Below are 23,019 nucleotides of genomic sequence, written 5' to 3'. Positions count from 1 at the left end.
ACAGCAGATGCATATTGGATATTGATGGATGAATTTCAGTCTATTTTAGTCCATTGTTTGGAAAAATAGGCACTGCCACTGAAATGTAATACATATAATGTTTAGAAAAACACACAAGTTATATAGTATAGCAAATATTTTATTCCTAAACTAATTATCAAAATGGCAAGTTACATATCATCCTGTCAGAGGCCTAGAGGTCTGATTAAGTTACCACATTCAGTGATCTCATAAATCAGCCCTGTTTCAGTCTCCTCATGCAATAAACCCAGAGCACCAATTAATCCAATCAGAGCAAAGCAGCTGCTTCACTGGGAAGTTGATAGCAAAGTAAATAGATTTGTCTGTCTGTGCATTGGTGGGGGTCGGGACATTCAAAAACCATTTGCTCTCTTAAAACAATGCAAACCCCAAAAGAATACTACATTTGCCCCTGCAGCATTAAAAATGATCACCCGCTGTCCGTTTTGTGTTTAATAAATCTTGTATATTGTGTCAGCAAATGTGATATAATGTTGCTTCCGCCCATTTCTAGGCTCAGCTTCCGAATTAGGCTATAACACCACGGTTACATCAAACAATGTTCTTTCAGCATCAATGCATTTCCTGTGGGATGCTCTCCCTGAACACAGATGACATCATCATGAGCGCCTGCTCTATTAATAGTTTAATAGGGGCTGTTTTCTGTTTCATCACAGCGAATGAAAAGCTTATGTCATATATATTAGTGTGATTTTATGTTTTAACAGCACATACAGAGCAGGATCAGGTAACATCAAATAAATTATCATTAATATGATTATCATATCAGCAAATACCATTCAGCCTCAGGTATAAAAGATATGGCTTCTGAAACACTGACTGTGTCAAAGCAGTCTATAATTTATTAATTCTACAGCATTACAAAAACTATTTACAGCATGTAAAAACAAAACTAAAATGTAGATCTGTGAAGAGTGAATATCGATTTCAGTTTCACAACTAGCATAGCCTGAACATTTATATGGCCTTTTATTATATCGGCACTGGCAATCAACCTAACGTTTGTAGAAAAAATGATGTCTGAAGTCTGAAGTGAAAATGTTGCCAAGCTATTATTTAGTCTCTTTCTTGCTTGAAAAAAGAAAAAAGGCAAGGACGTAGGCTTATATTCTGCTGAAACTACAGCCTATCAATGCTGTCACATTTTCCTTGATTACAAAGGGGAGCTGCACAGCAATTACTAGGCATGGAAGAAAGCAGTTCAATACTGTGTGACACATAAAGGTCAAATCTGTTTTCTCCTGACCACTGGGCCATCTGGAGCATTTCCTTCATTCAGGGATTCGATGCAAAATCCGACAACAGGGGAGCTTCGCAAATATGCTGTCCTGTTCAGCTCATCTTTTTTTCTTGCTGTGCTTCACCATTTTCTTTCGTTTGAGGATCATTTCATACAGTTTTTCCAAACTCGGCTGTAAGCCCTGCCCGTCGACCGCACTGCATCCTTGCACATGGTGCAGGGTGGAGGCACTCAGTTCATGTACAGCCAAAACCTTCTCCACGTCAGAAACAGGCAGCGCGACTGGAAGGTCCTGTTTGTTAGCCAACACCAGCACTGGCACTCCTTGGTTCTCTGACGTGCGTGTGATCTTGTGCAGCTCCACCTTAGCCTCCTCCATGCGCTCCACCTCCGTGGAGTCCACAACAAAGACCATGCCGTCTGTGCGCCGCGTGTAGGACTTCCACAAAGGCCGAAGCTTCTCCTGACCACCCACGTCCCACACCTGGAAGGTAATGGCACGGCCATTTCCCACAGGAACTTTAATCTTCTCAGTGTTAAATCCCTTGGTTGGGATAGTTTCAACAAATTCCTTCAGCTTCAGTCTGTAGAGAAGCGAGGTTTTGCCTGCAGAGTCCAAACCAATGACCACAACGTGGAGGGACTGGAAGTTAGGCAGGAACGGTGTATTGGGGGCAATCTCTGTCAACTGGTTTCCCATGGCAACTTGGTTTTCGCACCCTCTTGTAAGGAGAAGTAGATTTGTCTAAGTGTTTGGCATCTGCACCTACTTCAAAGGTACTGCAGACAGACAGAGGTGCTGTAAGATCGGAGGCACCGTGTGGACCCTAATTAAAGAGAAAACAAAAGTTGATTATCGTCACAGATATGGAAGTTATTTACAACTTAGCCAGATTTGCCTTAGAGCAAAAGCAGACAAAAAGTATTTCGTTCTATATGATAAAAAAAAAAATCTCTAAATTAAATTAGTAAAAAGGCTTTGGTGTCATATTAACAATAGCTCACTGAAAGGTTAAAATACAAAAAAAATACAAATAATTTATTTGTAGGTAAAGACTGTAATTGAGAGCCTAGAGGTTGCTCTGTATGCTTATTTGCAGCACCAAATCCTCTTAACAGTCAAAACAGAAATAGATTTCCAAAAAAAAAGACAATTTTATCTTTATCTTTATTTTACCTATTTAGGAGACAGATATCAACATTAGATGTTATCTTATCAGATAGTTTCTAACAAAATTGAGAGAACCAGATTTGAACATGGATATTATCATTTTCTATACTGCAACTGATTTTTACGCATATAACGTTAGTTTAAATGGAAATTTTGGGTATGTCAACGTCTAAGTAATATTACCACAACTGTCAAAACTATGAAATCTGGTACCTTAGAGCATTTAAAGTTGAAATAGTAAAATCCTATTCGAAACAACTTAAGAAAAAGCATGAAAAAGATTACAGACTGCAAGTTAAAATCAAAAACAGCTTTGTCGAGTAAATTCAGCACATACTTGAGAACGAAAACCGCAGTGTAGCAAGAACGAAAACCTCGCTTGTAAAATGATGTGAACATTTAACGTTACATCACTTACCTAATATTTATCTTGTAACAGGCATCGTTTCCATTTCTCACTTTAAAAACTTAGGCGACCAGTTATCCAAACAACTCAAAACAATGATCATTTTTCCAGAGTCCCTCTTCCCTCCGATACCAGTGACCTCAGATATGAAAGTGGAGCTGAGCGCACAAGATCTAGCACACCAATCCCCGCATGTGACGTCAGACGAGCCCCCCATTCCTCCCTCGCTACTCCCTCTAGCGTTTGATTGTTCGGCGTCCGTATCGTCCTGTACCGTTCTGTACCGGCGAGATATCCAATGTCAAGTCGTGTTATGGAAAGCCGTTGTAACATTTAATCTATAAGCCGTACTAGTATCTATTGAATAAGTACTAGTACTTAATGGAAAAGATACTAGTATCTAAAAAATAAGTACTAGTTCTATTTTTTCTTAACAAGAAGAGTATAATTAAATACTAGTCACTATTGGAATAAGTACTAGTACTTAATGGAAAAGATACTAGTATCTAAAAAATAAGTACTAGTTCTATTTTTTCTTAACAAGAAGAGTATAATTAAATACTAGTCACTATTGGAATAAGTACTAGTACTTAATGGAAAAGATACTAGTATCTAAAAAATAAGTACTAGTTCTATTTTTTCTTAACAAGAAGAGTATAATTAAATACTAGTCACTATTGGAATAAGTACTAGTACTTAATGGAAAAGATACTAGTATCTAAAAAATAAGTACTAGTTCTATTTTTTCTTAACAAGAAGAGTATAATTAAATACTAGTCACTATTGGAATAAGTACTAGTACTTAATGGAAAAGATACTAGTATCTAAAAAATAAGTACTAGTTCTATTTTTTCTTAACAAGAAGAGTATAATTAAATACTAGTCACTATTGGAATAAGTACTAGTACTTAATGGAAAAGATACTAGTATCTAAAAAATAAGTACTAGTTCTATTTTTTCTTAACAAGAAGAGTATAATTAAATACTAGTCACTATTGGAATAAGTACTAGTACTTAATGGAAAAGATACTAGTATCTAAAAAATAAGTACTAGTTCTATTTTTTCTTAACAAGAAGAGTATAATTAAATACTAGTCACTATTGGAATAAGTACTAGTACTTAATGGAAAAGATACTAGTATCTAAAAAATAAGTACTAGTTCTATTTTTTCTTAACAAGAAGAGTATAATTAAATACTAGTCACTATTGGAATAAGTACTAGTACTTAATGGAAAAGATACTAGTATCTAAAAAATAAGTACTAGTTCTATTTTTTCTTAACAAGAAGAGTATAATTAAATACTAGTCACTATTGGAATAAGTACTAGTACTTAATGGAAAAGATACTAGTATCTAAAAAATAAGTACTAGTTCTATTTTTTCTTAACAAGAAGAGTATAATTAAATACTAGTCACTATTGGAATAAGTACTAGTACTTAATGGAAAAGATACTAGTATCTAAAAAATAAGTACTAGTTCTATTTTTTCTTAACAAGAAGAGTATAATTAAATACTAGTCACTATTGGAATAAGTACTAGTACTTAATGGAAAAGATACTAGTATCTAAAAAATAAGTACTAGTTCTATTTTTTCTTAACAAGAAGAGTATAATTAAATACTAGTCACTATTGGAATAAGTACTAGTACTTAATGGAAAAGATACTAGTATCTAAAAAATAAGTACTAGTTCTATTTTTTCTTAACAAGAAGAGTATAATTAAATACTAGTCACTATTGGAATAAGTACTAGTACTTAATGGAAAAGATACTAGTATCTAAAAAATAAGTACTAGTTCTATTTTTTCTTAACAAGAAGAGTATAATTAAATACTAGTCACTATTGGAATAAGTACTAGTACTTAATGGAAAAGATACTAGTATCTAAAAAATAAGTACTAGTTCTATTTTTTCTTAACAAGAAGAGTATAATTAAATACTAGTCACTATTGGAATAAGTACTAGTACTTAATGGAAAAGATACTAGTATCTAAAAAATAAGTACTAGTTCTATTTTTTCTTAACAAGAAGAGTATAATTAAATACTAGTCACTATTGGAATAAGTACTAGTACTTAATGGAAAAGATACTAGTATCTAAAAAATAAGTACTAGTTCTATTTTTTCTTAACAAGAAGAGTATAATTAAATACTAGTCACTATTGGAATAAGTACTAGTACTTAATGGAAAAGATACTAGTATCTAAAAAATAAGTACTAGTTCTATTTTTTCTTAACAAGAAGAGTATAATTAAATACTAGTCACTATTGGAATAAGTACTAGTACTTAATGGAAAAGATACTAGTATCTAAAAAATAAGTACTAGTTCTATTTTTTCTTAACAAGAAGAGTATAATTAAATACTAGTCACTATTGGAATAAGTACTAGTACTTAATGGAAAAGATACTAGTATCTAAAAAATAAGTACTAGTTCTATTTTTTCTTAACAAGAAGAGTATAATTAAATACTAGTCACTATTGGAATAAGTACTAGTACTTAATGGAAAAGATACTAGTATCTAAAAAATAAGTACTAGTTCTATTTTTTCTTAACAAGAAGAGTATAATTAAATACTAGTCACTATTGGAATAAGTACTAGTACTTAATGGAAAAGATACTAGTATCTAAAAAATAAGTACTAGTTCTATTTTTTCTTAACAAGAAGAGTATAATTAAATACTAGTCACTATTGGAATAAGTACTAGTACTTAATGGAAAAGATACTAGTATCTAAAAAATAAGTACTAGTTCTATTTTTTCTTAACAAGAAGAGTATAATTAAATACTAGTCACTATTGGAATAAGTACTAGTACTTAATGGAAAAGATACTAGTATCTAAAAAATAAGTACTAGTTCTATTTTTTCTTAACAAGAAGAGTATAATTAAATACTAGTCACTATTGGAATAAGTACTAGTACTTAATGGAAAAGATACTAGTATCTAAAAAATAAGTACTAGTTCTATTTTTTCTTAACAAGAAGAGTATAATTAAATACTAGTCACTATTGGAATAAGTACTAGTACTTAATGGAAAAGATACTAGTATCTAAAAAATAAGTACTAGTTCTATTTTTTCTTAACAAGAAGAGTATAATTAAATACTAGTCACTATTGGAATAAGTACTAGTACTTAATGGAAAAGATACTAGTATCTAAAAAATAAGTACTAGTTCTATTTTTTCTTAACAAGAAGAGTATAATTAAATACTAGTCACTATTGGAATAAGTACTAGTACTTAATGGAAAAGATACTAGTATCTAAAAAATAAGTACTAGTTCTATTTTTTCTTAACAAGAAGAGTATAATTAAATACTAGTCACTATTGGAATAAGTACTAGTACTTAATGGAAAAGATACTAGTATCTAAAAAATAAGTACTAGTTCTATTTTTTCTTAACAAGAAGAGTATAATTAAATACTAGTCACTATTGGAATAAGTACTAGTACTTAATGGAAAAGATACTAGTATCTAAAAAATAAGTACTAGTTCTATTTTTTCTTAACAAGAAGAGTATAATTAAATACTAGTCACTATTGGAATAAGTACTAGTACTTATTCCAATAGTGACTAGTATTTAATTATACTCTTCTTGTTAAGAAAAAATAGAACTAGTACTTATTTTTTAGTTACTAGTAACTTTTTAGACCAGAGATATCCTGAACTTAATAGATACTAGTACGGCTTATAGATTAAATGTTAAAACGGCTTGCCATAGTCGTGTTTGTTTCCTGCCCGAACAGCACCTCTCTGTGGCGAGCCGGAGGCATCGAAACTACCAAGTCGGAGATCTTGTATCTTGTTTTGTCTGTGCATGCCGAGTGCGCAAAATGTTGGGCTTTTAATGTATTTTTGCAATGACGTTTCAAACAACGTTTCAGTAACCACATAAGTTTGTCACAATGCGCTAAAATGCTTATGCTATTTGCATCAGAAAGTGCATCTACGGAAGTCAAAAATCACGTTTTTATAGATTTAGACATCACAAAAAATATACTTTGAACACTACCAAATCGGAGATATTGTAACTTTTTGTCTGTGCCTGCAGAGCGCGAAAAAACTTTGTGGTTTTAATATAAGTTACATATAAGTTGCAATGACGTTTTAACGTTTCAGCAGTAGTTCGTCAAAATGTGCTAAAATGCTGAATGCTGTTTGAATCAGAAGCAGAAGGTACATCAAAAGGAGTCATAAATCACGTTTTTAAAGATTCACACTTTAAAAAATATATACTTTAAATGCGTTTTGTGTTTTATAGCCAACCGACTACAGGCGTCAAATAATTTGACAAAAGGCTGTGAACTAAATGTAAGTTACGTGGTATTACAGACTTTTCAATCAACTCTGCTAATTTTAAGAGTGTTTTATTGAATGTTTGTCATTTAAAATACTAAAAATAAACAATGAAATGACGTAACGTGCGCTACAGTCGGGCTGTGTTTCGTCAGCACGTTGTGAGCTATTACTGAACGTTGCTAGGAAACCAGCAAAGCCGTCCTCGGACGCAGAGTTCGGTGTGGATCTGCAGAACATCAGGACTTGGTAAAGTGTGTCCACTGCTCTGCAAATTAGCTTTTCTTGGCATTTTGTTAAGAACTTATATTATTTAGTGTAGTTTGTCTTAAATTAGGACAAACTGTTGCATGCTTTTACTTTGCCTGTTACATACATATGTGTTGTAACGGTATCAGGCTTTCACTAGATGAATGGCACAGGACAAGACTAATAAATGTTACACTACAATTCTAAAACTGCATTATTACATTATGAATGGTTTGTTTACCTTATTGCATATAGGCTACTGCCTATGTCAATTCTGACATGTAGTGGCAACATTTATGAGCAGCTAAGAAATCAGTTCAGTGTTTATTTCTTTATGAGTGTCATCATGACAAAGGAAACATCTCAGCATCTGGGTTTGAATTTCATTAATCAGGAAATGGTCTCAGGTTACTTCACATTGACTTGGTCTCTCTTACAGGCCAGCGGGTGGTGTAACATGTCAGCCATGCACTGGGAGGCCCGTCGCCGTCAGCAGGTGCTGGACCGCAGATTATCTGCTAGAGTTATGCAGGTGCCCATGTTAAAAATCCTAATTGTATATATATATTCAATTGTAATATATTTTTCATATATATAGCTTGGATTTGTATTGCTTTTTTAGGCAGGCACCCAAGATAAAAAGAAAGAAGAGTCTACGGCACCTATGACACCCTGTGAACCTGCAGTGTCCAGTGAGTCTCAAGGTAAAGCTGCTCAAAATAACGGGTCATTGCATATCATTGAGAACATAGAGTCACCACTTTAGAGTTGACTGTATTTGAATGATTAAAAAACTAAATTAACAACAAAATATGGCATCCTAATCAGTGTAAACATATTATTTGTGTTCTTTAGAGGCTGACAAGCAATGCATTTGCAAGTGTCATGCCAAGATGAACAAAAGATACACAGTGAGTACATAACCACATAATTTTTAAGAGAGATTGCAGTGGTTAAATTTAAACATGTGTAACTCGTTTCTATAATGTATCAGTGAGATTCAACAATTCCAGTGGTGGGCATTATCTATTTAAATATTTAACTTTACTATTTTGACTATATGGCAATGTATAATATCACAGTGAATAATTAAAGAGCTTATAATGTGGAGACGATCCAGAAAACACAGCATCTACATGTGCTTCATTTGCTCTAGTCTCTGCAGTATTCCCAGCAATGGTGAAGATGAAGGCCAGACCACTGGATAGCACCAACTCCAATATCAAGGTGTATTTCATCGAAAAACCAGACTTTATTGTTGGGTTTAATAATCCTAATTAAAACAGAACCGGGTGTCTAACAGTTCTGGTTGGATTTGCTCAAGAATTCTCAACAAATAAAATGCAGGTCATTTAATGTGCAATTTCGTGTTGTGCAAATTTTAAAACACATTTATATCATGTAAACACTAATTAACAAATCGACATACAAGAAAAGTGGTCTACGTTAACAACGCACATTCATGGTTCCAGTGATATTTACATTGTATCATATGTTACTATCATTATAGTCAAAAACCATTTAAATTAACTGTAGTAAACTATAACATAAAATGGCAATCTTTTTGAAAGCAGCCTATTCTGATTATTATAACATCAGCATTCATGGCCATACATTGACAATGGTTTTGTCTCAGAGCAGAGGAAAATGATGAGGCATAGTTGAATTCACTCCACAGTCAATATACTCATAGGCATCTGTAGACATCTGCTCTGAATGGGACAGGTAGGAGACTTTGATTGTCAGTCTGTGAAGAAAACAAACAATTTTACTTTAAATAATAAAAATATAAGCATCAAATTAGCATATTAGAATGATTTCTGAAGGATCATGTGACACTGAAGACTGGAGTAATGCCTGCTGAAAATCACATGAAATAACATGAATAAAACAGAAAGGAGTGGCTTTAAAATGACCCCAACTTGAACAGTAGTTTATATATTTTACTATGGCGTGTATTGTTTTATGTCATGCACTTTATAACCTAGAAAAAATTTCAATATAGACCAAAGTGCACAAAGTTCACATGACTGACAGTCGGGGAAAAAACAACATCTCACTTGGTTTAACCACTGTGACCATTTCTGTGTCATGACCTATGACAAATTTGAGTTGTAAGGATTTTTACAAAAACGTCAGTATTTCAGCTTAGGCGGGTCTGAGCTCCTTGAAACAAAAACTGATCTCTAGAGAACATTTCATGGTACATGAATGCAATAACTTGTGCTTGTGAGGTCTAAAACAGTGGTTAGGGAGCCTCTGCAAATTTCTAGGTTGTTGAGGCCCCCTAGTGGTCTTCATCCCCCTGCATGAGAACCAACACTGACAAGCACAAGCAATTGTATGTGACGTCAGTCATGATTACAAGCATGTGTCATGCCTAGATGAACATCGCTGCATATTTCTTTAGACCAACTGCAGTGGCTAAATGTAAACTTGTTTAACCTGTTCCTATAATGTATCAGTAAGATTCAACAGATCTAGTGACTAGATATTATCTATTTAAATATTTAACTTTACATGGAATACAGACTGTTACTAGCTGTATACTAGCTGTAGAACTGTTTTATTTTGTCCAGCCCCTCTATATGGCAATGTTTGGTCAAACATGATTTAAAATTACATGTGGATTGAAATACAAGTCTTTTATTGAATAAATGCTGATAGTGAATAGCATTACGTCAACAAATGCTGACCAGTGTTCAGTGATTCAGTCAAATAGCATGCTAACAAAAATAAAATAAAGCTGCATACTTTGATAAGATAAAGATGAATACTTACTGCAAATGCAAGAATAAGGTGTGAATCTGAAAGGAATGTGACTTGCAGTAATTACTGTGAAAGGAACAGACATTAAAGAAAGTTTTTAAGTATATTGTGTGTATTTGAGAGTTCATGATGTCATATACATTGGGATTATAATGGAAAACAGTACATGATTAAAAGGCCTTATTGATAAGACATAGATATTGATTGAAGTATGACTTACTTAAGGCCAGAGTCATCAATAACAATGTCAGCTATAACTTTAATCTGAAAGATGAAAGAAAGATGAATGACATCTTTATTTTAGTTTTGTTTTGATTGTCAGGATTAGAAACTTTAAAGAAAAATTTCTTCCTAGATTTCAGATGCTTTTTGTAACACATTTATGTTATATAAGTTTGCATAAAGTTTTACCGTTTTCTGTGATCGAGGAGGCAGTATGGTGACATTGGGCAACTTGTTGTTGCCAACCACCGTCTCGAAAATGAATGATTGCACACTAAGATTATTAGCTGTGATACCGACAAAGTTTTGGTTGGTAAGGTTCATTTCATGCTGAAGAATGGATAATATGGACAGAGGATTACAAGTTTTATACAAAAATAAATACACTGCAATTCATCAGGCAAATCTTAATGTGTTCTTTATACTCACTTACCGTGATCACAATTTTTACTGTATCTGGAGTGAAATAGACCATAGATGACTTTAGTTCTACAGATGACATATCCATACTCCGTGGGAAGAGGAAAAACAGGATCAGGGAGCAGATCAAGAGGCAAAGCCCCACTGATATAAACACATACAGTTTCCTGTGGGACATAAAACCATGTTGTACATCATTTTGAGAAAACTGACATTACAAAGCACATTTTTTTAATCCCTGAAACTGAAAATTAAAGAAGTATAGTCTACTTGTCATAGTGATACTGACGTGTGGTGAGGTTTCAGCCTTTGGTCGCTGCAAGGAATGACTGCCACAAGTTGGTTTTCCTGACCTGAGGATGTCAAGATAAGATCGACAGAATAAGGGTGAGTGTTAAAAGCCAAAACTACAAATGAAATGTTATTTGCAACCAATAATAAGAAAATGAGTAAATACAGTTACTTCATGTCAACAGAATCACTGAAACTTGCCTCTCGGGATGCGTCCTGTGCCCTGGCAGGTAGGACATGGATCCGTCTGTCCTTCTCCATTGATGCTGCCATAGTCCAACCATTTGGAAAGCCTCCGCTTCTCTCCATTTTTATTCTGGGACATAATGCTGTATTTCCAGAAGATGAAGGGTCAAAACTAAAGACCTACGATAAACAGTAAGAGAGCTTCACTACGGTTTGTCTGTTGTAGGTAGGTACGTAATTGCAAAGAAAGTCTTTTACTTAAGGTTAGGGTGAAAGCGAGTGTATTGTTCTAGTTATACATTACAGTAATGAACCAAACTGTCTCCAGAACATCCATTGTAGGTCACACTGTAAAATTACAGTAAAATGGCCCCAAATGAACAATAAAACTCCACAACAATAAAACTCCAAAGATCATTATGAATTAAAGTTTAATAATTTGATCAAAGACCTTAAATGGCAGTTTCCGTGACATTAGTGCAAACATTTAGAATTTGTATATATTATATATAACCCAACGTTACAAACAATAACGACTATGATAGTTAAAGGTGATGAAATTTTAAACTTATTTACAGTTAGCTAAGTTAATTTCGTCAAGCTGTAAAACCGCAAAACAACTGATGAAGTGAGCTGTGCTCGCTTAGAAAGCATTTGTAACCATTCAAGCTGACTCCAAACGCGTCTAGATAGGCAACATTTATGCGTTTAAAACAAAGCCATAATATGTAAAACTAACACCATTTTAAGAGATTAACAAGTGTACACTCAACCTCACAGTGTCAGACCGGTTTGGCTGTTCACAAAAAAAAATCGCAAAAGACTGGGTGAATTAATGTCACTTTCCTTAACCAACGTCATGACACATCTTCTCGTGTCATAACATTACTAAATGCTTTTCCACCTACCGTGAATTCATCGAAACATTCTTGTTTGATATCTCGATTTACTGTTTCCCGCAGAGTAATGTCATTTGTTTGGTAAGTTATATTAGACACCACAGGCAACTTTCCTTCAAGACTCGTGCATGAACTCTCGAGTGCGCAGCTACTTCCCTCTTTGATTCTCTTCAGCTGTCGCCATCTGCTGCTCATAATCAATACTGCGTGTTTATGGACAATGGTTAGAGACAGCATTTTGCAGGGAATTGCATACTTTAAAATGATTATATTGGAATTAGTGTCAAGCCTTTGTAGATGTTTTCTAAATGGGTTGTGTGAAGAAAATTTTTTTTAGAATATTAAAAGAGAAGTGACATTTATTAATTTTCTAAACAAAAAAATCCTAAAGGACTCCTATTAGATCTTCTTCTTCCAGTACACCATACAATATAATAGAATCCAGTAAGGCCCTGGGAATCTTCTTTTTTTTTTTTTTGGCTATCATTTTACAATCAACAGAAATACCAAAAACAAAATCTTGAGGGTTGGGGAATCTGTGCTTAGTTCCTGTCTCATAGGAGGAAGCTGACTAAAGGAGTAACTATTTTAACCTTTAGAACATTCTGTTGTTTCAGCAAGTCAGATGCGTGTACATTAACCAAACAAGTTTTGCTGATTGGGGTGATTTTTACAATAGCAAGAAGATTCGTGCTTATGCAATGCAAATAACTCAAACACACAGAAATGATCATGGAATGTTTTTTATTCACTGTGTTGGACACGCAAAGCCATGTTGATAAGCCTTCAGTTCATAGTAATATATTGCACATGAAGATGACAAAGATGTCCAAAATTGGTGCCTAGCAAAAACTCTTGACCAAACAATCACTGGTTGTGTTAAGCATAACTAAAACACTCATTGCACATTCCTATACGTTTGGCAGCCCAACACCTTAGTGTGACATAAGAATTAGTGTGATTTAAAATAAGATATACAAATATAGAGGTCACTGTGACAAATAACAAAATCAATACAGGCTTTTCTATTTATATCTTTCCTCTGAGAGGCAAAAGTGCTCAAACAAACCAAAGCCCTCTGGGCATTGTCTCAAATTTATCCTCTTATCTAATCAAGCAGTACAAAAGATACCTGAAGCCTAGCTAACAACGGTCTATACGTGTTAGTAGGGCACACACACTGAATAAAGAAAGCATTAAGACTGCCTAATAAACCTTATGTTGTTTCCCCATTCATAATGTCCTATATAAACATGAAAGTAAAATTTTACAATCAAGTAATTGCATCATTGCAGCTATGGTCAGTTATAGCGATACAGTTCTCTTTTTCGAGTGTCCAAACTATTTCTCTAACAAAACAACATCAGAGATCATTTCATCATCACCCCACTCCTGTTCTGACAGAATGCTGCAACACGATGAAATCATTTACAATTCTTACACTTTATTGAGGTTGCTCGGTGCTTCCTAATGTCTTGAGATGTGCCATTCGTTGTCGGTCAACTGCACCAGCTCGTTGACCACATCAAGCAAATTGTAGTGATGCTTCCTCAGCAACCTTTGATTGAGCGGCTGGTTACGGAAACCCATCTCCTGAAGTACAGCCATCATGGAGGCATCCTTGCAGGCTGGGTCAACAGCAGGCCGCTGAAAGACAACCAAACCAAAGATAGTATGTTAAAGGTCACTCACATGCCAAGTCTAGGATTTAGAGAAAATCCAGACTGGAGTACACAACGCATGATGCAACTACCTAAAACACAGGACCATACGCATACAGTTGTTTTCTAGAAATAGTATACTACTGTTCAAAGGTTTGGGGTAAGTAAGATTTTTCTGAAAAAAAATTTATAGTTTTATTTAGCAAGGATGCATTAAACTGATCAAAAGTGGAAAAGAAGACATTTATAATGTTACCATATATTTCTATTTCAAATACAGGTGCATCTCAATAAATTAGAATGTCGTTGAGATAGTTAATTGGTGGGTTTTTGTTAAATGTGAGCCAAAATCATCACAATTAAAAGAACCAAAGACTTAAACTACTTCAGTCTGTGTGCATTGAATTTATTTAATACACGAGTTTCACAATTTGAGTTGAATTACTGAAATAAATTAACTTTTCCACGACATTCTAATTTATTGAGATGCACCTGTAAATGCTGTTCTTTGGAACTTTTTTATTCATCAAAGAATCCTGAAAATAAAAACATATCATGGTTTCCCTAAAAATTTTAAGCATCACGACTCTTTTCAACATTGATAATAAGAAATGTTTCTTGAGCACTACATCTGCATATTAGAATGATTTCTGAAGGATCATGTGACACTGAAAACTGTAGTAATGGCTGCTGAAAATTCACAGGAATACATGTAATTATATTTCACAATCATTACTGTTTTTCATTCATTTTTGATCAAATAAAGCCTTGGTGAGCATAAAAGACTTATTTCAGAAACATCTTGCCGACCCCAATCTTTTGAACGGTAGTGTAATAAAAAGAAAGTCACTATATGGTGGCTGTTTATGCTCTGGTCTAGTGTGTTGTGCACTGATGAGGAAAAATATCTCACCTGTGCAGGTGTGCTCTGGCCTGTGAAGAGTGCTTTATAAGCAGAGGCAGCCACAGAGAGAGCTCCCTTCACCAGCCCCTCTGTCAGGCCACCTTGACGTGCCCTGCAGAAGAATAAAAACAGGAACAAAAGGTCATGTCATAATAGTAGCGTGCCAAAAAACAGAAGGACTAGAGACATTCATGAAACCTAGAACATTCATGAAACCGTCATGAAGCAAAACAAGAAGAGAAACAGCTAAGTGAACATCGGGTAACTTGACCTAACTGTGTTAAACGGTGTGCATATTTAAAGATATTTTTTATATTTAAAAAAAAAAGTGTTATGTTATCCATACTATGACAACAAAGAAAACAGCTGTGGTCAACCACAGGAAACATTGCCTGCAGAGCTACTTCCGCTTCTGCTGCATTCAAGCTTTCAGCTTGAGAAAAAGGTGCATTAAAAAAAAAACTACATTTAAGTAGATATTTAAAACCTGATCTTTCTCTCTTTCCTGAAATATATGCATCCTGAACTAAATATTATAATGTGATGCCTGTAATGCATGGAAGCAGAACAATAGCTCAAAAGGATGACCTCACGGTGTTGTTTTACCTGAGATCCTGGGAGCCGCAGGTCTCAAAGGCACTAACAGGGGCCTCTAAATGATCTGATCTGCAACCTAGGGCAAAAAACAGATATGCAATTCAGTCACACAATTTTTTTTTAAATGGCTCAAAGCTACATAACTAGTTTAGCTACACAACATTTAGTTAAAATGTCAAAGACAGTCTTCCTGGCTATTTGAATAAAACAAGGCACAAAACTAAAGAAATATATGCCCGCCTATAATAATAATAATAAACATTTAATAATTAAATAATCATTTTTACATCTCTTTGAATATATTTTTTAAATTGTATTTATTGCTTTTTCTTGGTGATTTCTTCATACCTCGCTTGACACTACTTCCAATTAGAATATTTCACACACACACACACACACACACACACACACATACAAAAAATTAAATAAAACAATAATTAAATAAAAAGTCATTAGAATGTATGTTTATATTTATTTAGTTATTTATTTAAAAATAAAAATTTTCAGCCAAAATTATAACATTGTATGATGTTAACAGTTGCATACAGTCGAGAAACTTTAACCTAAGTTTGATTTATACTTTTTGTTTTTCACACAACTGACTAGTCTAGCAGACATGGAAACTCACCACTTGAGTCATCGTCAGGTTGACAAGAGGTGTTGTCTTCAGAGGCCCCTGGTCCTGACTCAAGATCATGAGATCTCACTGATCTGCAAAAGAATCATGAAGTGTTTAAAACAAATGAAAGTCAGTGCATAATAATACATTGCATTCACTCTAGATTGTTAATTAGTTAAAAAAATATTTTGAGGATTCTCTGAATATTTTTTAACCTGTGGGTTCGAAGAGATGGGGGTGGCGAAAGAGCTATGGGTGGAGGTACCATCTCTGGAATTAGAGGAGGAGTGTCCAGTATCTGAGAGGTGCAGAGCATCCGGTTCAGGCTGTTTTGAAGAGCTGGAACAGGGATGGGCTCCTCATTTTCTCCTTCGGCCGTACTCTGGATTTGCCGTACCTCTGGCTCGTTGGCAAGAGGGGCTGCAGGCTGGGACATTGCTGAGCTATACATCGATTCTCCCAGGGGCCTGGAAGTATCGAAGCAGTCAGGCAGGATGACAATGTAGTCCTCTGATGAGGCAGAGGACACCTGGCTGCTCACCTCATCCCACTCTCCTGCTTCCTCTTTTTCATGTCCCTTTTGTTCCACTTCCTCTTCATTCTCGTCCTGTGCAGCTGGGTCGGTATAGAGGTTTTCATTTGAGCCAATCAATGCTTCTGAAAAGACTGTGAAAATAACGAAGAGTAAATTGAAAGAAGGAACAGCTCAAGCAGAAAAGGCATGTTTACTATTAGCAAGCCCAAGCGGAAGGGCACACTGCTTTCATAGTAACTGTTGCACTTTCAGTATGTCTAAGCGACAGTGACGTTAGAAAACAAAACAAAAGCAACGAAGGAAGAACATGCACACCTGGCATGGCAGGTTCCTCTGTTATAACTGGCTTTGGCACAAGGACTGGAGCCTCAGGCCTGTTTATGATTGCCAGAGGTCTGTCGTTCTTCACCAGTAATGATCTCTCTTGAAAGCGAGCAGCATCATGAACTGTAAAATAATTAGAAGCTAAATTAGCAAAATGATAGTGGCATCTGAAATATCTATTGGACAAATAAGCAAAGCTCTGAGTTGAGCGAGCACTAATACAGCAGACGGAAGCTCACCGTCATGCCTCCTCATGTTGGGCCGAGTCCTGCGTTGAGGCTTGCGCTCTGGTTCCTCCTCAAGAGTGAGCGAGCGAATCACAGTCTCGCACACAAACTGGGTCCCACTGATGTCTTCATCTCCTTCCTCACTGCCGGGAACATCCAGAAGTTCATTCTGTCTCTGAGGCTGCAATGCTAACAGAGAACAAGCCACATCAGTATCAATAACCTGCCCATGATTTAATCACAAAGGCTTTGATTCATAAACAGATCATTTTAAATCTGGTTGTAAAATGTAAAAAAACAATTAGAGGTCATTTATCCTCCTGGTACATTGTTTGTGCTACTCTGTGAAGTTTTAGTAGAAAAGTGAGTGAGAAAAAAAAAAAAAGTGTAGTATCATTTATTGGCAAAAGTCCTTCCAAGTTAATTTTGAACTACCGTTCAAAAGGTTGGGGTCAAGAAATTAATACTTTAACTGATCAAAAGCGACAATTAAGACACTCTTTTCTATTTCAAATAAATACTGTTCTTTTGTACCTTGTATAAATTAAATAATTCTGAAAAACTTTTCACATTTTCACAAAAATATTAAAGGGATAGTTGACCCAAAAATGAACATTGTCAGTAATTACTCACCCTCATGTCGTTTTTAAACTCGTAAGACCTTTGTTCGAAGGTCTTACAGGTTTGGACCGACATGAGGGTGATTAATTAATGACAGAGTTTTCATTTTTGGGTGAACTATCCCTTTAAGCAGCACAAATATTCTCACCATTGATAACAAGAAACGTTTCTTGAGCATCAAATTAGCATTTTAGAAAGATTTCTGAAGCATCATGTGGCAATTCAGCTTTGCATTGACATGAATAAATTACATTTTAAAATATACTAAAATAGAAAACAGTTAAATATTACTGTTTTTATCAAGTAAATGCAGCCATTATGGGCTTAAGAGACTTCTTTCAAAAACATTCAAATCTCACTGACCCCAAACTTTTAAACAGTTTATACGTCAAATACGGATTTACGAGTTTATGAATAACTCTGCTTTAGTGCAGCTTTATAGGAACTATCCTGCTATTTAGACATTACGCCGATATAATCAATAGGGGTTGTTAAATGCAACTACAAATCAGTAATTCAAATTCCACATAAGATGCTCTAACCTTGACTTTTTTTCCTGCCTGAATGTCCAGCCTCGACATTGCTTAACCCCGTTCCATGCTTTCCAAACAAGGGTCCATGATGAGGAAGTGGAGATACACAGGGGGTCATATCTGAGGAAATTACACAATTACTCTAAAAATGTTTATGCAATAAATTATGCACATGACGTTGAGGAACAGACCCTGAGGAAATATTACATAATTGTGACCAGAATGAGGCCTTACCAGCTGGAGTGTTGGCTGGGACTTTCTCCAATTCTTGCACAATGTTTATATCCAGCAACTCAAAGGACAACAGATCCTGGAAAACAACAAGACTTTGGACATTAGTTAAGCACACATCATTGAACAAACATAAGGTGGCGTCTTTGTGTCCGAAAAACGCACTACCTGTGCCGTCAATAAGTCCACAGAGGGGATGAAGTATTCTCTCCGGGAGCTGGTGGAGGCTTCACAATCTCTGGTGCCTGACCAGAACATGCCATCTTTCCTCATTAGACAAAGTTCGGTCCTCTAGAAGAGAAGATATTACAGTATTTGATCTCAGTTGGCATGACCGTTAACTCTTAAACCGGCAATATTTGAAAACATTAAGGTACTGTGGTTTAACGTTGACTCACCAGTGATTTGCTGCAGTGGGTGGGTTTCTGTTCAGCACTTGGCACCACCACAATGCTACACCACACTCTAGGCCCAAACTGCACCCCGCAGTGTGCCAGGCGCCAGTGAGACGTGTAGGTGCCCTCCAGCAGGGGCGCCACAAACGCCACGCTCACCACACCGACCTGACCCGGCTGCAGAAAGGGCACTGTGACTTCTTTTTGCTCCCGTGATCCCAGGGTCAGGTTGCCCCACATAAATTTCAACTACAAAAGACACAACACACATGCAAACGCAGCCCACAACATGTGTGGAGACATTCTTTTCAAGCTATGGTGAGTTTCAAAAAGTACCTTGGTATCCGAAGTCCAGCTGATGTTGCCAGTGTTCCTCATCTTCCAGTACTTGATGAACTTGGTGCCTGGCTCCAGACAAGTGCCATCTGGTAGATTCTCATCCAGAAACATGGCAGTCATTGTGGGCACCAAGGTGGAGCAGGAGACCTTGGGACCCCTGGTTTGAGTGCACAGAGGATTGTCAGAACAGCTTTGTTTCAGTGTCTGTCTTTTCCTTGAAGCTCATATCAAAAAAAGTACAAAAAGGACGTAATACATAAAGGCAGCGGGTGCATTTTGAGGTAGTTCCATCCACTTGCCAGCGATAACTCAACTATAACAGACAATGTGATAATCTTGATAATGATTGTTCTGGGCTGGGTAGGGAGGTCATCCCAGCCCTGACCCCTCTCAGTATGGCCCTTACTCTGGACTGGATGTTTGAGGGTCTGGGCACAGGCCTGGGGCTGATCCTGGGCCTAGAGATGTGCCGGGAGCGGGGGCAAGGCCCGAGCTGCTGGTCCCATTGGAGGCTCCACTCCACAGCAGACCTCTCTTCTCCAGCCTCAGCTTCTTCTTGATCTCCTTCACCTCGGCCTTCAGCTGCCTCCGCTCAGCTTTCAGCCGCTGTCTCTCTGCTTTTCGCACCGTCCTGTCACCCCGCCTCAGAAACCTGAGAAGGAGCCCAAATTAATTAAATTCAACTAGCAAGTTAACACCATTCAGGCAAAGGAGAAGATACTAGGGCTGGAATCATTTCTCGATCCTGAGGCGTTGGGAATCAAAACTCAATTCCAAATCGATGGAATTGATTCCATCAAAGGGAACTGATTCCTCTTTAATAGCCTTTTTCAGTTCAGATTAGGTGAAGATGTTCTTCCCAAACAACAGTGAGGAATCAATTCTAGAGTTGATCCCAGAACCAGAAACTGGAATCAGATTAGTTTCCTAACATTTCGGATTTGAACAGCCCTAAAAAATACACAACATCGTGCTGAACACAAGTGTTTATTTTGGCTTGCCTGGGTTCCGGAGTAACTCCACGTTCAGGGACAGACAGAGGAGTCCTTGTTCTCTTTAGGTTGTGGCTGGGATCGTGTTTATGACTACATGGCTCACATAAGATGCAAGATGGACAAACACTGCACACAGAAGAAGGAAAATGTTTCATAGTAAGCTTTACATTTGACATCCTGTAATTCAGTTTTTTTTCAAATAGTGTCTGCTTATTAAATATTTTTAAAGAGTATCATTTGTAAGACAAGTTTTAGGACATTCTCACCTGCACTGATATCCTCCTCCAGTGGCTGGTCCTTTGCAACTACTGCAATTTGGAGTTGAGCTTGAGGCCCTTAGCGTGGTGGAGCTCGTAGCTTTCTGAGTGCCAGAGGTGCTTGGCTCCTCTACAGGAGGATCCGAGACTCTGTGTGTGCAACACTGACCAGAAAACTCACTACACATCCTGTCCACCACCTCCCTTACCACTTGATCTTTGAACTGCAAAGAAGATTGAGAACAACTCTGCAACAATTTGGACCAGATTCAACATTAAGTAAAGTGTTTATTATGACATGCTAGTTTCTTAAAAATCAAAAGCAAAGATCTATAGAATTATCAGTTTGACTTTTGTAGGATACAGTACCCTGTCCATGTAGGATTTAAACCATGTTGGTACTGCTTCATCCTCGGTTTTCATCCCTTTGTTTTCTTTGGCCACAGCCTGTTTAAGAAAAACAACAGAAACAGGTTTTCTCAGTCTGAAATTATCTCAGCCTGCAATAAGGACAGTCCATTATTATTCACAATATCTTACTGAACAAGTAATGCATGAACTAATGAACAGCTAACACTATAAAGATGGCATATAGTAAGTTTAATTACAAGACTGCAAACTGCTTACCGAGTCCCGCTCGGGGGTCACCTGGGTCTCCTTGTCTGCCATCTTGACCCTTGCTCGATACGGCGGAGCTGGTCTGGGATCTATCTTTAGTTCTTTCAGCTCTGCCTTCACTGCACCACCCTCTGCCTGACCCTTCATCTTATAGACATTCATGTGTAGCTGGTTGGCCTGTTTAAATGCACTCTAAATGAAAAAATAAATCACGAAAACATTATGTTAAAAGCCAGGGGAATTTTTTTTTTTTTTTTGGAATTATAATTATAATGATAACAGCATGGCTCAGCTTTGGCTTGTGCATCACACAAAAGATTGGAGTTCTTACCTTTAGAGCTTCTGTATATTCATCTATGATAATAATAACATAAAATAATAAATAATATAATATAAACAATAATGTTTTATATTCACTATGATATCAATATTTGAACACTACAGATAACATATTTGTTGACTGAATGCATTACATACCTTGACTGTTTATGCACACCTGTAAATATAAAAAGACAATATCAATAGAAGTACTTTTGAAATTTATATTTATAAAATTTCATTATAAATTTAAATTTTTCAAAATTTTATTTATAACAATAAATACTCAACCGACTGTTGTCAAAGTCATACTTTACAAAATACAATCCATCAATGTAAAACTAAAACCACAGATATATTCAAAATGATATAAACTCGTTATTAAATTATTATTATTTACCTCCTCGTTGTCCTCGTCAAAATATTTCACTTGAAAATGGCTCAAGCCGAATGTAGTTTTAATCTAGAAGTTATAAAAAGGCACTAAGTCAGGTAACAATGTAAACAAACACCATCAGAAACTGCAGACTTTGTTAAAGACATCGAAGAGTTACAAGCAGATTAGAGAGAAAATAGATATTCTCCAACGTTACTCTTTATTTACAAGTCATCTGTCATCTGTCATCTGATTTATGACCGAACAGAAAGGTCAAGTACAAATGACAGATACTGTTGCAATTTATATCACTAGGGTTTGTATAAAAGACCCACCATCTATTTACAGCAACAGGAAATAGACGAACTATTTTACACGAGTAATTTTTTCGCTGGTGCTGTTTTGTGGTGTTAGTAAATTCACCACTTAATTTTGAGTTAAAATATGTTGTTGTAACTTGCGTTACTGAGATTGTAACGAGTAATAATATTACCCAAATTTGATTAGTAATGCGTTATATTACTGCGTTACAGCAAAAAGTAATATACTACTGTAATATTATTACTTTTGTAATGCGTTACTCCCAACACTGCCCAACTGTGATATATGTTAAGACATATCTGCTATATAATAGGATTAAATGTTCTGACTGAAGGTTAAACGTCTTATACCCCCCGGTTAAGGTTTGTTTATGTAGGCCTCGGCTACGGCCTTCCAGGAGCAAGAAATGTAAACGTCCCCACATAAACGCCACCCAGCAAGGCTTAATGACTCCTTACCCAGGCCTCCACAGTCTCCCACTGTGCTTTGTTCGTGTCCAAGACTGGAAATTTCTTCACGTTGCCCCTAAAGTTCACTTTGACAGTGACAGGGAGGTTCATGGCTGTTAGCCAGAGTCAAATAAGAATGCGTTTGATGCGGGGATGTGACGCTCTAAATGCCCGCGGTGGTGGCAACACTGTCAGATTTGTCTTTTGCGTTCTTGTTTACATCGCTAGATTCGTACACGCCCCCAACACACGTCAGAGGAAGTGTCTCAGATTTACTTACTAACTAAATATATATATTTTATTATTACAAAATATTAAAATTAAAAATACTTAAAGGCTCGTAAAAGTATTTAACTGGTCCTTATAGGTACTTATTTTGGGATTCCATCAAATCATATTTTACAGAGAAAAATATGACGCACGCATGCACGCTACGTCTTTCGAAGTCGTCCCGAACATAGATGTGTGAACATATAGATACCGTTTTAGCACGGTAGCTATGCTGATT

The 23,019-nt window shown here is 36.0% G+C and overlaps 3 protein-coding genes across 5 annotated transcripts; all 3 read right to left on the bottom strand.

Moving 5' to 3' along the window:
* Positions 1 to 858: 858 nt before the first annotated feature.
* Positions 859 to 3,000, bottom strand: arl4d (ADP-ribosylation factor-like 4D). Its single transcript, XM_016510750.1, has 2 exons — positions 2,872 to 3,000; positions 859 to 2,109 (listed from the first exon to the last, which is right to left on the bottom strand). Exon 2 carries the CDS (start codon positions 1,980 to 1,982, stop codon positions 1,380 to 1,382), a length of 603 nt encoding a protein of 200 aa, XP_016366236.1. The 5' UTR covers positions 1,983 to 2,109; positions 2,872 to 3,000; the 3' UTR covers positions 859 to 1,379.
* Positions 3,001 to 8,666: 5,666 nt separating this feature from the next.
* Positions 8,667 to 12,360, bottom strand: tmem106a (transmembrane protein 106A). 3 transcript variants are annotated; one of them, XM_016510749.1, is made up of 9 exons: positions 12,201 to 12,360; positions 11,597 to 11,640; positions 11,308 to 11,472; positions 11,105 to 11,168; positions 10,829 to 10,982; positions 10,585 to 10,725; positions 10,394 to 10,437; positions 10,186 to 10,239; positions 8,669 to 9,151 (listed from the first exon to the last, which is right to left on the bottom strand). In XM_016510749.1, the coding sequence occupies exons 3-9, from the start codon at positions 11,429 to 11,431 to the stop codon at positions 9,037 to 9,039; spliced, it is 696 nt and encodes a 231-aa protein (XP_016366235.1). In that variant the 5' UTR covers positions 11,432 to 11,472; positions 11,597 to 11,640; positions 12,201 to 12,360; the 3' UTR covers positions 8,669 to 9,036. The 3 variants fall into 3 exon arrangements, with proteins under 3 accessions (XP_016366232.1, XP_016366235.1, XP_016366234.1); XM_016510746.1 differs by lacking the exon at positions 11,597 to 11,640 and having other exon boundaries at positions 8,667 to 9,151; positions 11,308 to 11,435; XM_016510748.1 differs by lacking the exon at positions 11,597 to 11,640.
* A 558-nt stretch (positions 12,361 to 12,918) lies between these two features.
* Positions 12,919 to 22,738, bottom strand: nbr1a (NBR1 autophagy cargo receptor a). Its single transcript, XM_016510745.1, has 21 exons — positions 22,521 to 22,738; positions 21,766 to 21,828; positions 21,525 to 21,543; positions 21,379 to 21,401; positions 21,057 to 21,239; positions 20,799 to 20,876; positions 20,439 to 20,653; positions 20,179 to 20,298; positions 19,584 to 19,829; positions 19,175 to 19,334; positions 18,842 to 19,087; positions 18,612 to 18,734; positions 18,447 to 18,522; positions 18,222 to 18,332; positions 17,071 to 17,247; positions 16,823 to 16,954; positions 16,188 to 16,638; positions 15,982 to 16,064; positions 15,363 to 15,429; positions 14,766 to 14,868; positions 12,919 to 13,838 (listed from the first exon to the last, which is right to left on the bottom strand). Exons 1-21 carry the CDS (start codon positions 22,620 to 22,622, stop codon positions 13,659 to 13,661), a joined length of 2,958 nt encoding a protein of 985 aa, XP_016366231.1. The 5' UTR covers positions 22,623 to 22,738; the 3' UTR covers positions 12,919 to 13,658.
* Between the last annotated feature and the right edge of the window lie 281 nt (positions 22,739 to 23,019).

The sequence above is a fragment of the Sinocyclocheilus rhinocerous genome, unplaced genomic scaffold (assembly GCF_001515625.1).
Source record: "Sinocyclocheilus rhinocerous isolate Xijiao unplaced genomic scaffold, SAMN03320098_v1.1 scaffold144, whole genome shotgun sequence".
Taxonomy (NCBI): domain Eukaryota; kingdom Metazoa; phylum Chordata; class Actinopteri; order Cypriniformes; family Cyprinidae; genus Sinocyclocheilus; species Sinocyclocheilus rhinocerous.
The sequence above is the reverse complement of the archived record's forward strand: the minus strand, read 5'-3'. Positions and strand labels throughout refer to the sequence as shown.